This window comes from Argentina anserina, chromosome 7, assembly GCF_933775445.1.
Source record: "Argentina anserina chromosome 7, drPotAnse1.1, whole genome shotgun sequence".
NCBI classification, from domain to species: Eukaryota; Viridiplantae; Streptophyta; class Magnoliopsida; order Rosales; family Rosaceae; genus Argentina; species Argentina anserina.
In genome coordinates, this window is record NC_065878.1 from 16132185 (window position 1) to 16146741 (window position 14557).

The 14557-nt window shown below is 37.0% G+C and overlaps 3 protein-coding genes across 4 annotated transcripts in view; 2 read left to right on the top strand and 1 right to left on the bottom strand.

Annotated features, from left to right (window-relative positions):
- The window catches only part of LOC126801832 (exportin-2), a 228205-nt gene that overhangs the window by 164558 nt on the left and 49090 nt on the right, over nt 1-14557 (top strand). The window lies entirely within an intron of this gene.
- LOC126801844 (dof zinc finger protein DOF3.7) lies at nt 5077-6775 on the top strand. Of its 2 annotated transcripts, none has more exons than XM_050529312.1 (2): nt 5077-5209; nt 5650-6775. In XM_050529312.1, the coding sequence occupies exons 1-2, from the start codon at nt 5186-5188 to the stop codon at nt 6466-6468; spliced, it is 843 nt and encodes a 280-aa protein (XP_050385269.1). In that variant the 5' UTR covers nt 5077-5185; the 3' UTR covers nt 6469-6775. The 2 variants fall into 2 exon arrangements, with proteins under 2 accessions (XP_050385269.1, XP_050385270.1); XM_050529313.1 differs by lacking the exon at nt 5077-5209 and adding an exon at nt 5221-5406.
- Nucleotides 10325-13035, bottom strand: LOC126801847 (uncharacterized). The gene is made up of 3 exons (XM_050529317.1): nt 12720-13035; nt 11406-11554; nt 10325-10722 (listed from the first exon to the last, which is right to left on the bottom strand). Exons 1-3 carry the CDS (start codon nt 12903-12905, stop codon nt 10584-10586), a joined length of 474 nt encoding a protein of 157 aa, XP_050385274.1. The 5' UTR covers nt 12906-13035; the 3' UTR covers nt 10325-10583.

Genomic DNA, 14557 nt, shown 5'->3' on the forward strand with positions numbered 1-14557 from the left:
CTAGACCGCTAATTATCAGCTTCTTTGTGATTGGATTGTACATTCGGTAGCCCTTGGTTTCTTCACTTACTCCCAGCCAAACACACTTTGAACTTTTTGGATCTAGCTTTGTTCTCTTTTTGTCTGGAACATGTACATGTCCAATGCAACCAAATATTCGGAAGTACTCTACTGAAGGTTTAGCTCCACTCTATGCTTCTTCAGGTGTGATATCTTTCACCACCAATGTAGGACTTCTATTTAGCACATGCACACACTAGTTCGCTGCCTCCAGCCATAATTCTCTAGGAATGTGCTTTTCAAATAACATGCTTCTAACTAAATTCATGATTGTTCGGTTCTTCCTCTCATCAACTCCATTTTGTTGTAGAGTATATGTTGCAGTCAATTGTCTTTTGATCCTATTCACACTACAATAATCATTAAACTCTTTAGAAGTAAATTCACAATCTCTATCAGTTCGTAAACATAATAACAATGAACCGGCCTCTTTCTCAACTAGACTTTAAACTTTTTAAACATACTAAGAGCTTCCGATTTTTCTGACATAAAGTAAATCTAACACTTTCTACTAAATTCATCAATGAAAGTGATTAGGTACCTCTTTCCGCTGTTAGATTCAGGATTCATAGGCCCACATATGTCTGAGTGAACAAGTTGCAACTTGAATGATGCTCTCCAGTTGCTCTTCTTTGGAATTTTTTATCTGTGTTACTTTCCGGAAAAGCAGTCAGTACAGAACCTTCATAGGAGCTTTGAATGATGGTAACCCTTCAACCATTTTCTTGTGGTACAATGTTCTTAAGCCCTTGAAGCTAAGATGAGCAAACTGACTGTGCCATAGTTGTGCTTCACTCTCGTCACAAACCTGAAAAAAATCTGATTCCTTTGGGGGCAATGTTGCTAGCATAACAAACATCATGTTTGTGGTCATGTTTGTCTCCATAATGAGGCCTTTAGTCGGGTGAAATAGCTTGCATGCATTATTCTGAATAAGTATTGCTAGGCATTTCTCTTGTAATTGACCTATACTCAACAAGTTGTTCTTCAACTCAGGGATGTAATAAACTCCACCAATCTGCCGCATTACTCCAGCTATATTCAACTTCACACAACCCTTTCACATTACCATCATTCTCGAATTGTTGCCTAGATTAACTGTGTGTCTGAACCCTTCATTTAACTCAGTAAACTACAACTTATTCCCACTCATATGATTACTGCAACCAAAGTCTAAAAACCATACCTCCTCTTTGGTGGATTTATGAACCTCCACATGTGCCATAAGCAACATCTCATCATCCTCATCCAATTCCGCATAGTTGACAATCTTTTCCCAACTAGGACACTCATAGGAGAAATGCCCCAATTTGTGACACCGATAACACTCAATGATGGCTTTGTTGAAGGATTGTCTTCCCCTGCCTCTACCTCTGCCTCTGAAGCCTCCACGACCTCTGCCTCTGAAGCCAAATCTATCATCCTCCCTTGCTCCAGACCTTTCTCCATTGAAAACCTTGAGAGCTTTCTCTTCCTCTCTATACCCTTTCATTCTTTGCTCGTGCACAAGCAAACTGCTTTGAAGTTCATCGATGGACAATGTGGCAACATTATTTGATTCATCAATGGAGCATACAACATAATGAAACTTTGCCTCATAGATCTCAAAATCGTCTCCACAATGACAGTTTGCTCCATACATTCATCATAAGCTTTCATCTTGTTGACAATAGCAAGGGTTCTTCCAAAGTAATCATTGACACTTTCACCTTCTTTCGTTCCAAAGAGCTCAAATTCCCTTCGTGATGCTTGTAGTTGAGCCCGCTTCACCTTGGTAGATCCTTGGTACTTCAGCTACATGGAGTCCCATATGCTTTTTGCAAACTCTGTGTTCAAGATTGTCTCCACAATGGAACGATCAATGGCTATAAACAAGTAACTTTTGACTTTAAGATTATTTCGTTTCTGCTCTTCTACTTGCTTCCTTTGATCTTCCATCCATTTTTGTTGCATTTCAGTTTGTTGTGATGATTGTGTCATCTACACAGCTGCCAAGTAGCTTCTTGCGACTTTTGCAACTTGTTCAACCCCTTGAATCTCTTGTACACCATGCTCAATCAGCCCCCAGCACCGCTTTGATCTGATGAAATTCTCCATTGTCATCGCCCAGTGATTATAGTGTTGAACATCAAACTTGGGAATTGCCAGATGATGATCATCATCTGCCATTGCTATGATCTCAACTTCTTCGTTCTTTTCACTCTCTCAATTTTCTACCACAAGAACATTGCAGGTTTTTTCACTCTCTTGATTAGGCCCCAATGAAAGGGCTCTGATACCACTTTGTTAAACTCAGAAAGACTCAAAGCACTTAAACTCTCTGAATGAGAGAATGAAACTATCTTATTGAATGATGAAAAGCAGGCTTATACATCAAGCCTTTCCAACTAGAAACAAAACATGAACAACCCACATTTACCACTCATAGAAACGTGGTTTAGTGAACAAGGAATAAATCAAACCTAATCTCTTAATCCTGAAAACCAGGACTTATTTAACAGAAGACAGTAAATTAAATTAGTTCCATCACTCCCTTCATTTTTATTCATATGCTTAATCTCATTGTCAGCCTCAGCTTGCTTGCTCTTGTTTTGATTCTGTCTGTTTTGGTCAAGTTCATTAGGAGAATGTGAATCTAAATCCTTAGGTTTTTGATGTAATTCATTATGATTTTAAAACGGTTTCAATTAGGTATCCACTGATGTAAGCAAGGACATGAATCGTTATGTATTGGAACAAGTTGTATATGATTATATGGATTGAGACAATCTAGACTGTTCTGATTGTTAGATAGCTTGAAATGTGTATTCCGTAATATGATTTCTTAAGGTTATTGCATATTTGGAATTGGACACTTTTTATTCATTGATATGTGCTTGTCATGATACTCGCAAACGCTTATTTTGTTTCTGTTAAAAGCTTGATTATAAGTAATTTATGCTTTGGCGTGGAATTGTAAGTGGTGGAGTATAGTCTGTATAGGAATGTTTACCGCCTTAAGGTGTGCAGAATCTGCTAAGCACCTGAACATACATGTCAGGAAGGGTGAAATATGGTAAGGAATGCTAGAAGTTTAGAACACCTTTATAAAATAGCTAGTAGTTTTCAAATAGATATTTACATGATGTACTCGATAGCTTCATGGTTCATGTTGCTCCACACTACTCTTCCTTTGCATTGAATTGTTAGATGGTAATAAACTAATTACTAGGGAGTAGTAACATAATTACTGGGAATCAGTAACATGGGGTAAATTATGGCTATCTAGTATATAATGATAGAGCTTCGGGTTTGTAATGTCATTTGGATTTCTAATATGTGACTGTGAATGTGTTTAAGTAGAATTGATGTGGTTCATTACTGTTTGCATCTAGAGCTTAATAATAGCTTAATATTGTTTCTTTCAGGATCAACATGTTTCCTTGTCTAGTTAGAGGGATATATATAATTATTGAGGGGTAGTAATAATTTTTCTGAGAGTCAGTAATATGATTATTGGAGGTCAATAACAAGATTACTGAGGTCAATAATTTATTATTGGGGGTTACTGGGTGTCAGTAATATGATTACTGGGTGTCAGTAATTTGTTATTGAGGTTACTGGGTGTCAGTAATATGTTATTAAATGTTATTGGATGCCAGTAATTTGTTGTTAGAGGTTACTAGGTGTTAGTAATTTTTTCCGCCGACTAGTTGTCGGAGACCGAAGTCCGGCAACGAGCGACCGGAGTCCGGTGACGGGTGATCGGAGTCCGACAATATTCCGACAAAGTGTCATCTTTCATCAACTTTCTTTATAAATGAGTGTTTAGATAGAGGGTAAAATAGTCTTAAAACTATGATTTTTGTACTAATTAGGCAAATGTTAGTTTACTTTGTGTTGAAATTGTCGAATTTTGAATTTTATTATTAAAATGAGTAATTAAAAGGTTATATTAGTTTGAAATGTTCATTTTGCTGTAACTAATTATCTAATTGATAAGCCAATTAAGAAATTGAATAGCAGATTAATTAGTTGTTGACATGCGGTTATAAATTCTGATCAAGGTCGTGAAATGATATTTTAAGACGCCAACGAGGTTTGGCTCAGTTGGCAAGGGCGGATTTGAGGTGTATCACCCACACATGCTCGATCTCCGCTGTCAGCAAGCCTCGTTAGCTCGCGATCTGTGAATTTTCATGCAGAAATCCATAACTGAGGGCTGTGAATTTTCATGCAAGTACGTGTCCGTCGTAAATTCTTCAAGATTGAGGTTGTGGGTATGCCATGTCGATTGTGGTGTAGCGTATCTAAGCTCTCATCAAAACTTTTTGTAACAAAAAAAATGATATATGAAGACTTGAAGTTTAGTAAAGTTAGATGCATGCATGGTTTGAATTACTACTAACCGGGCCTTCTCCACCCTCACTAAGACTTCGATTCTTACGTGTTCACTCCCCTCTCCCTCTCTCAATAGAAAAAGACACAGAGTGCCTCACTAAGGTTTTCCAGAGGTAGCTAGACAACCCGGAAAGATTAATATTGCTGTTGTGTCATATAATTAAAACAAACCAATCAACTTTAATTCTTTGGATAGGAAGAACCAAAGGAATCCCTAATCCCTGTTCATGTACGGTCCTCAGGGAAGCATTTTGAACCAGATCGATGAAGGTGACGTAAGAACACGAATCAAGACTTTTCCATTATTAGGTCAAAAAGAGAAACCACTCATCCTAGCGAAGGGACCTAAACACATCATTATTCCACAAAAGATGAGTAGAAAAGCATTAGAGGTTAATTTTGTAAGCAAATTCAGACAATAAACTCCCACATATAGAGTAACACAAAAATTAAAAGCCATTATATTTGTAGTGGCACTTTGAGCATAGTCAAAACAAAGACATTTCTTTATGTATTTTGTGTTTTTTCTTTCATCATCACTCTTAAAGTAAGCCAAGGCATAAAGCAATTGCACAAACACAAAATCTAAAGGACAATCCAAAACATTCTTTCTTCCACTGAGAGCAGCTGCAGACAAAGAAGGCTGAAACACCTTTCTTCCTTCCTTTCTCTCTCTCTCTCTATCCATCTGATCTGAAGTCATCAGCTTCCTTGTTTTTTTTTTTCCTTTTTCTCTTCTGAATTCATGGACACTGCTCAATGGCCTCAGGTGGGTTGTTTTATTAATTTCATCATCTGTATACTTTTCTCTTCAAGATGAACATATATAGAAGAACCAAGCTTCTTCATTACATGCCTTGAAATGTTACAGAAATAAAGGTTATTTTGTTCTTTAGACATGAAGCCTGCACTTTTTTTCTTTCTTCACTACATGTGATATTAACTGATAAAGAGATTATGCAAAAGGTATTACTTGTTATTGTTATTTCTTTAGCTTTTAATTTGTTCCCCAGCCTAATGTTTCTTTTGAGTACCATGATTCTCCCAAGTACTGAAAAGCCAAGCTCGCTTGCTTGTTTGATTAATTTGTTTAAGTTTCCACTTTGTTTTATGTAATCTCTCTTTAAACTGTGTAAAGCTTTTAGATCCCTCAAGTGATTAGGGTTCTTAATTTATTTATTTCTTAAAAGAAATTAATTTCTTGATCAGGAAATTGGATTGGAGAAGACAATGGAAGAGAATATGGGGTCGGCCTCAGAGAAAAGAGCAAGGCCTCAAGAGCAGTTGAATTGTCCAAGGTGCAATTCAACGAACACCAAGTTTTGTTATTACAACAATTATAGCCGCACTCAACCAAGATACTTCTGCAAAACATGCAGAAGGTATTGGACTGAAGGTGGAACTCTCAGAAATGTTCCTGTTGGAGGAGGTTCAAGAAAGAACAAAAGGGCAACATCAGCAACAGCTTCAAATTCATCGTCAGCGATTTCTTCATCAAAGAATATCATTCCTGACCTTAACCCACCAAGTCTGTCTCACTTTTCATCTCAAAACCCTAGGATGACCCATGACGGCCAAGATCTTAATCTGGCCTTCTCTGCTAATGTGGAGCACTACAACGGCACTAATACTGCTCATTATGTTGATCATCACCACCAGGTGCCCAAAATGGAAAGCAACAGCTCATCGGCTTTGGAGCTGATGAGGAGTACTGGCATTGCTTCTAGAGGTGTGAATTCATATATGCCAAACTCAATGCAGGATCCAAATGGAGTGCTTTATCCATCGTCCGGGTTCTCTTTGCAAGAATTCAAACCAAGCCAGCTTGGATTTTGTGTTGATGGGCTTGGAAGTAGGTATGGTGATCATCCTGAAGAGAATGGTGGTAATGGAAGGCTCTTGTTTCCATTTGGGGATTTGAAGCAGATCTCAAGCACTACTACAGGTCATCACGAACTTGATCAGACTAAGGGGCAAGGTAATTCCACTGGGTATTGGAATGGGTTAATGGGTGGAGGGTCATGGTGATTGAATAATTGGCTATCGGGATAAAGAGAAAAGAATGGGTAACAAAGTGTTCTTTTCACTTTTGTTTCGTTCTCTTTTCCTTTCTATTTGACGCTGTTGATCAGAACTAACAGATTGGATAATATGGTTTCGTAGTTTGTTATATATTCTTCTTAAGCATGCTTTCTGAACAATTTGTAAGCAAATGGAGCTTAGCTTCAAGGAACTTTTGTATGCACCGGTTATACATGACTTCTCTCTTATCCGCATATTGTGATAGAAAGAAAATATCATGTATAACTGAAACATACAACAATTTCTACCCGGCGCGGTACGGTGTACGTAAGATTTAGGGTACGGTTGTGAATCCAGTCGAATGAGATTAGGGATAGACTAAGAAATGAATGTATGGCCGGGTGTTTTTCGATCTCTAGGCAACATGGCTTGTATTCAGACATTGTTCTAAGGCATGCATATATCTGATATATGCAGTGTTTGTATGTTTTGATAGAGTACTTGTTTCTGTTTTTCACGGATGATTTAGTTATATTGTATCAGTGGATTAGTGTTCACTGCTCTTGCCCTTTTGTCTATCAATTAAATATTGTGAATCAAACTTAGTTAACCGCATGCTGCTATTCTAACATCCCTCTCTCAGATAAAGCATGTTAAATAGTAGAGTTTTTTTCACCAACAGTCCCTCAATTCTGGTGTACCTACTAATGTGATACCTCAACTCTTAATCGTACCAATGTGATACCCAGACTCTAGTATTGCTATCATTGAAGTACTTCCGTTAGTTTTTTTCAACTTTTCCGTTATCTTGGTGACGTGGCAGGTATGTGAGGCCCACAAAGAGGGTTAAAAGACAAAATTAACCTCATCTGAGAGGAGCAATGTTTTTCCCGCCCTTTACCTTGAGAAAGACACCCAACAATTCCAATTTTGGCGCCAATTTTCCCTCCCTACTCCTTAATTTGTGTCTCTTATCTAAACTAAAAAACTACCGCCAACCAGTCGACCACAATCTGATAAAACCTAGATCAATCTCATTTTCTATTTTTACCCTAGCACTTGTTAAACTAACAGAATAAATATAGAAATTTATATGGAACATCTCATTTCCACAATCTCATAAGAATATAAAAACACATAACTTAACGAAATTCAAATACATGTTTAAGTACCATTAGTTGCCACATTTTATGTTGATCTGCCATGATTTTTGCTTGTAAGAACTAATGGTACATGTAGTTGAATTTCGTACATGTACCATTAGTTCTTACAAGCAAAAATCATGGCAGATCAACATAAAATGTGGCAACTAATGGTACTTAAACATGTATTTGAATTTCGTTAAGTTATGTGTTTTTATATTCTTATGAGATTGTGGAAATGAGATGTTCCATATAAATTTCTATATTTATTCTGTTAGTTTAACAAGTGCTAGGGTAAAAATAGAAAATGAGATTGATCTAGGTTTTATCAGATTGTGGTCGACAGGTTGACGGTAGTTTTTTAGTTTAGATAAGAGACACAAATTAAGGAGTAGGGAGGGAAAATTTGCGCCAAAATTGGAATTTTTGGGTGTCTTTCTCAAGGTAAAGGGCGGGAAAAACATTGCTCCTCTCAGATGAGGTTAATTTTGTCTTTTAACCCTCTTTGTGGGCCTCACGTACCTGCCACGTCACCAAGATAACGGAAAAGTTGAAAAAAACTAACGGAAGTACTTCAATGATAGCAATACTAGAGTCTGGGTATCACATTGGTACGATTAAGAGTTGAGGTATCACATTGGTAAGTACACCAGAATTGAGGGACTGTTGGTGAAAAAAACTCTAAATAGTAATGGTATGAGAGTGAGTGAGACTTTGAGTTGTCAAGTTTGATGTCTTTCTCTTCAACACAACTGAGATTCTTCCAGCTAGAAAAGCAATATTTCCATAGAGATGATAAACTGGGGCTCCTAAAACGATGAAGAAAGACCTTTAGTTTTGCCTTTTAGCACAATAACATGTCAACACAAAACATGCAAACACATAATTAGGGTTATCAATAATGAATAAGATCCGACTAGGATATTAGTCTTAGAAGTTAGACGTACTAGTGCTAATGGTGGTCCAAACTCACTATAATTAACAATTCTAATTACCTGCTCCAACCAAAAGCTAACCTAATTTTTCTTTAACACCCGGCAGCTCATCAGTTTAGCTTAGACGACTCTATGATCTTCCATGAACGATCATTACCTTCCTACTTCTCTCTAATACAATATAATACCAGAAGCAATCGACCACCCAGATAATTCCGGGAAAGCCTCCCTCAGGGTGGTGCATGCGAGGGACCCACAAAAACATTCTCTGGGGAAGCGTGTTGATCATCATAAACTATTTTCTCCACCAACTCGACTCGATCCATTAGTTTACATGATGATGATGCTTTCCTGTATAGCTCTGTCGTATATTTGGTATATAATTTTGGAGCTTTCTTATTACCTGGTACAAGGGAAATGACTGTTTAGGTGGAGAAGTAGACATTTGTTTGCATAAATAAGTAACCTGGAAGAAAGTTCATATTAGGAGGAAGAAAGTTCACCACCCAATGACCCCAAATATGCCATATGCTCATCCACCAAGTCCAATCCACTAAGCTCCTACTGTTAGGTCTCTGAGTCTTCCTTTCTAGCCAGAATCCCTAGTGATACTAGTTGTGATTGCAATTTCAATTGAGAAAAGCTAGTGATACTACTATATATAGATGTCCGCATATGCTTTCCTTCGAAATTCGACTTACCCTAGTGATACTAGGCTACTAGCAGTTGAAAATCTCCAACAGCAAAGTGGGAGTTAATTCAATGGCCAAAACTACAGTTGCTTGATGAAAGACCTACTTTTACTCGAACTGTTTGAAAGAAATCACAACGAGAAAAATGAAAACGAGTTAGAAATAGTAGTTTGGTTATGAAGCGGGATATGATACTACTAAGATAACTAAGATAATTAAAACTTTAAAGTATACTGTTGGAGATGCTTTGATTTTTAATACTGAACAAAGTAGAGATTGAGAATAGCATGTGTTTTGACCAAGAACAATTCAATATGGAACATTAGAATTGTTCTCCAGCATCTTACTCAAGGTTATAAAAGTCTTCGGTTAGTATATACAGGCTCAACCAATTATTATCTATCTAAGCTAAAAGTAGAACAAGTACACATTTCCATCTAAGAAGTAACAACAAAGATGATGACTATATGGGTTGCACAACTACGTACACGGATTAAAAATGATTATCACATGTTCTCACGAATTGATAAATGATTAGAAATGCGAAACGATTATCATATTATCTTCAAAATGTGCAGAAACTAATCCCATGAAGAAGTTGGACAGGATTGTACTCTTGCTTCTTACAATTAGAGTAGTCGATAGCGATGCCGACCATAGGGCCATAAGAATATATAAGATAAAGTCATCTTCCCTATTAGGCTGGCAGTATTTGTATGGTTTGATAAACTTCGATAAAAGAAATGGACAATCTATGAAGTTTGTGGTTGCATAACAACTTGATGCGCGCACACAACATAAAACAGCCTGATTCATGTGTTATGTATCACTTTAATAACTTTACAAAACAGTGAGCTCCACAAACCTGAACACCACAAGCAAACCACTAGGGAACTCACGTGAATGCTAAGAACATGGCTTCTTAGACAGATCAATCAACAACATTAAATCTCTGGTGAATCAGAAATTCATACATCTGTCTAATTTCTACACAGTTTGGGTTGTCGTCTGATATGCACACTTTATTATCTAAATAACTCAGTTTGGTTCGGTTTCAGGTAACATAGTTTACAGATCATGAAGAGAAACACTAGTCAAAATATGTGATCTGCTCGATTATAAAGCAAAGTGGTGACCAAGATACATTAAAACTTCGCTACTGTACAAATAACTCAAATACAATTATTCTTTCAACATCTAGGAGGCACAGCTGGAAAAGCAGTAAAGCAAAAAAAAAACATTATATATGTGAGCATCCCTCCAGTTCTAATTCTATACAAAGTAGCTGTTCATCAAGAACAGGGAAATGATATGCGCCTTTTGAACATGTCAAACCCAAATGTAAAGCCCACTCACTTATCTCCATTTATTCCAAAAATTCGGACTTTGTGCATATTGGGGAATTTGGCAATCACTAAAACAATGACCGCAAGAGTGTTGAGAAAGAGCATCGGGTGCTGGTAGTCAGTTGTGTGTGAGGCAATTAAGTACCTAGCACAAAAAACGAAAATGAAAAATGAGAACCACCTGTTCTATATATGAATAGTTTTCAAAACGAGACCCTAATAAAATTCACATCAAGACCGGCAGTGACCAACTGAGTGATACCCCTAGAAGACATAAAGTTTGCATATTCACATGAGATGCGTAAGCACCAGCGGCATCAAAGAAAACTTACAAGTCTATTGAGACTACAGATAGCTTCTAATAGACTTGTTCTGAAGATATACTATCTAAAGTTCTAAACCTACAGAGTTATCTTTATATTTCTTCTTTCTCCAATTTAGCATGACTCCTGTCATACCCTGAGAACTAATATGCCCTTATTGGATGATCTGCCAAACTACACTCATAATTGAGTTGGCAACCAATCATAAACATACTACTGTGCAAGTTTTGCACATATCAAACCATACCAAATTCAAGATCTACTTAACATGACTCGGTGATTTTAAAACATACTCTCAAGGGAATTGTTAAACATAGTCTCTCGAGGGAATTCTCATGTGTGTGCATACAGATAGTACAATTTTAAGGGAAACCAAGAGGATTCAACCACACTCATATATGGGATACTGAATTGATAAACTAGGCACATGCATGCATAGGGATGAAGGGACTCTAGGGAGAGAGCAAAATAGAGAAACTATATAGTATCATAAAAGTAAACTTACAGCACCACGGGAACAACTGTCAAAAACTTCCTGTTGCGGGTGAGCTGCTTCCCATTATCCATCTGCTCCCACCATGTCAATCCATTGTAGATCCCCTGGTCTTCGGCAAAGGGAGTTCCTTTTTTCCAGTGGAAGAATTGATAAGTTACCTGAGAAGAATCAGACTCTGCAATTATAAAACATGGAGATGAAAATGATACTAACCTAGTAAAGGTCTCACTAACAAAGCAGAAGAATAAAGGATTCATATACATTGTATTTAAGCAACAGGCAGTATCGGCCTTAAGATAACAACTAAGGGATAGAGTGGTGCATGGTAAAAATGTTGTTGAATGACGCCCGTGTGTGGCAGACCATAAAGTTTACAGCCAAGTACAAGAATTTTAAATCAAAACTGACGCTATGTGAAGCAACTCAAGATGGAACAAGCCTGTTTGTTCCATTTGATCCCTCATTACTTCTAAAAAAGATATTCATTGGACTTCAAAATTAAAGTTAGGCTATTTGTAAACACCTACCTTTCCAAAAAAAAAAAACCTACATATCCAATAAAAACTGACTATTTCTTCCACTCCCAAGTCCCAGAAAAGAGGCACAATCAGCACTAACTGAGAAGTGAATAAATACATGTTCTGATAAGATTAACAATGACAATACCCCAACCAGTAAAGAAACTGCTAAATATATATGTAACGACTGGGTCCTTTGATACCTTTTTCCTTCCAAAATCCTAGCCTAAGTCTCATTACATGGCTCAGTAAATGCAGTTTCTCAACATTCCAATCATTTACCATACGACTTGAACAAAGCATTGATCTAATCAATATCCATGCAATAAGTCTCATTTTCTTAGCTAAACTCCTAAACATCCACCAGCTCACACCGACAACAAACTAATAGCTTGAAACAAATTCACCAGCTCCAGTCAAGAAATATACCGCCTGGGTTATGCTTTTCCCACACAACACATACTAAAACACTGCAACGCTGACAATTTCAGCTTCCAAATACAAAACACATGTAGAATTATGCAGCATAAACCCAATCACAGACATAAAAAACACATCAACGAGCTAAGCAATTGCAAAATGGATTCTCTACAAAACTCAACTAAAAGGTAATTACTTGATTGATGCCACCATCATATAAACACCCCCGAATCACCAAAGTGAAACATTTCACAAACCCAAAAACCCAATTCAACACAGCAATCACAAAGCCAGTAACACACATCTAAAACTAGAAGAAAAAAAACACATAATTCACAAATACAAATTACATAATTTTAAAGGATAGATATAAACATATACATACCACGAAATGAGAGAGATTGACTATCGTCCAAGCCATGCCAGGAGAGCAGCCAAAGATCGAGAGCACAAGAAGCCAAGAGAAGAAGAGGATGAGAATATAGGTGGTCCAAACTCCAGGGTACATGAACCACTCTGTGTTCCTATTCAGATCCGCAGGAGGCACAGCTTTCACATACAGGCTCGCCATTCACGAATCAAATGTTTCTGGGTATTGATTCAGAGACCCTCTGGAGCAGAAAGTTTGAATCTTTCGTGGGTTTTGATTGAGATTGAGATTGAGATTGGAGAGAGATAGATGAGTTCGACAATGCAAAACCCAAAAGCAGAGCGCTCTGTTTTTTTTTTCTCTGTTTAGCTTTAAATAGTCTTTATCAATATTATTGATTTTTTTTTCCTGGGGTAACGGTGGAGGCTTTATTGGAAAAATTATGGGGAGAGGAACTAACGACGACGTTTCGGGTGTGGTTGGAAATTTGGTTGGGGGAGTGGGGTTGGAATTTCCTACAGTTTAATTAAGGCAACTAATTTATTTCTTGGGGATGATAGTGTTGGTTATGGGATTCTGTTTATGTTAAAGACTTGAAGATTTAGACCAACACCTACAATGAAAGAAGCATGATCAGTGTTTTATAGAATTCAACCTGCTTATAAGTAGAAACATGTATTACATCTTGATGGAAATGTTTACCATACTAAATTATGGATGCAAGTTTTGTTTTCGAGTTCGAAAAGAATGATCCAAAATGGATCATGAATAAGTACTTTTCATCTTGTATGGGAGAAATTAGCCCTACCACTAAATGATTAAAGCATGAAAAATTATGGTACCACATGAAACAACTTCTTAAAATACATGTGTGATAAGTATAGTTCACTAAATAAACGGAAGAGCCTTATAACGATGGAAATCGGATGATTATCAATTACATAAAGAACTGTCTTTAATTTTCTGGTTCGAGGATTAGGCCTATTGAACCAGGGTTACCTTCCTTTAATTGTCAGCCACTCAGCCCTAGTCCTAGAACTTTATCTCCATCACCAATCATTCAAAGAAGTGAATCTAATAGAAGTGAAAGTCTAAATCACAACTAATCCAATAGAATGCTGTTGTCTTTAAAGCTAATGATGGAATAGATGGACAAGAACAAGTACATGTGTATTAGTATTAAACTGTTTGACGCACTTGAAGTAGATATTAAAATGGACATCTCTTCTTTGACATTGTGGTCATCTCCTCGTAGCTAAGCATTTCAAGATTTTGCGGCTCAAAATTGAAATTGTCCTCGTTCAAATTAACATACTATATAATTTGATATCGTAGCACATAGATAGAGTGATAGACACATAGTAATGGTACTCACTCCGAAATAAGAGCATAGTATTGGACGTTAAATCACAAATACCAAGATAAAAACCAGGCTAGCTGCCATTTCTCCCATGCTTCGAGTACATACTTCTTTCTCATTATGAATAATTTCTTTCTTCATCAAGTAATATCAACTTTCGAAATCATTTTTGTCATCTCCATCTTCTAAATGACGACCCTTTAGAATATGCGTCACTAAACATATATTCATCATGACGGCAATGGCATGGTGAGGCAATCAGAATACTAGATGTTAGACTCGTAGATACGACCCAGTTTATTACTACACAAACATGATCAGTCTTTCATTTCAATTCCCAGCTAGACAAAGGAAACAAGAGGGAAATTGGAAGTAAGCGACGTTGCACGCGTAAATGTGATTAAAGTTGGATGCGATGTAGATGCATAGCACTGATAATTAGCACACGGAAATGCAATACAAACTAGACGGTATATACCAAATTCTGTCAATG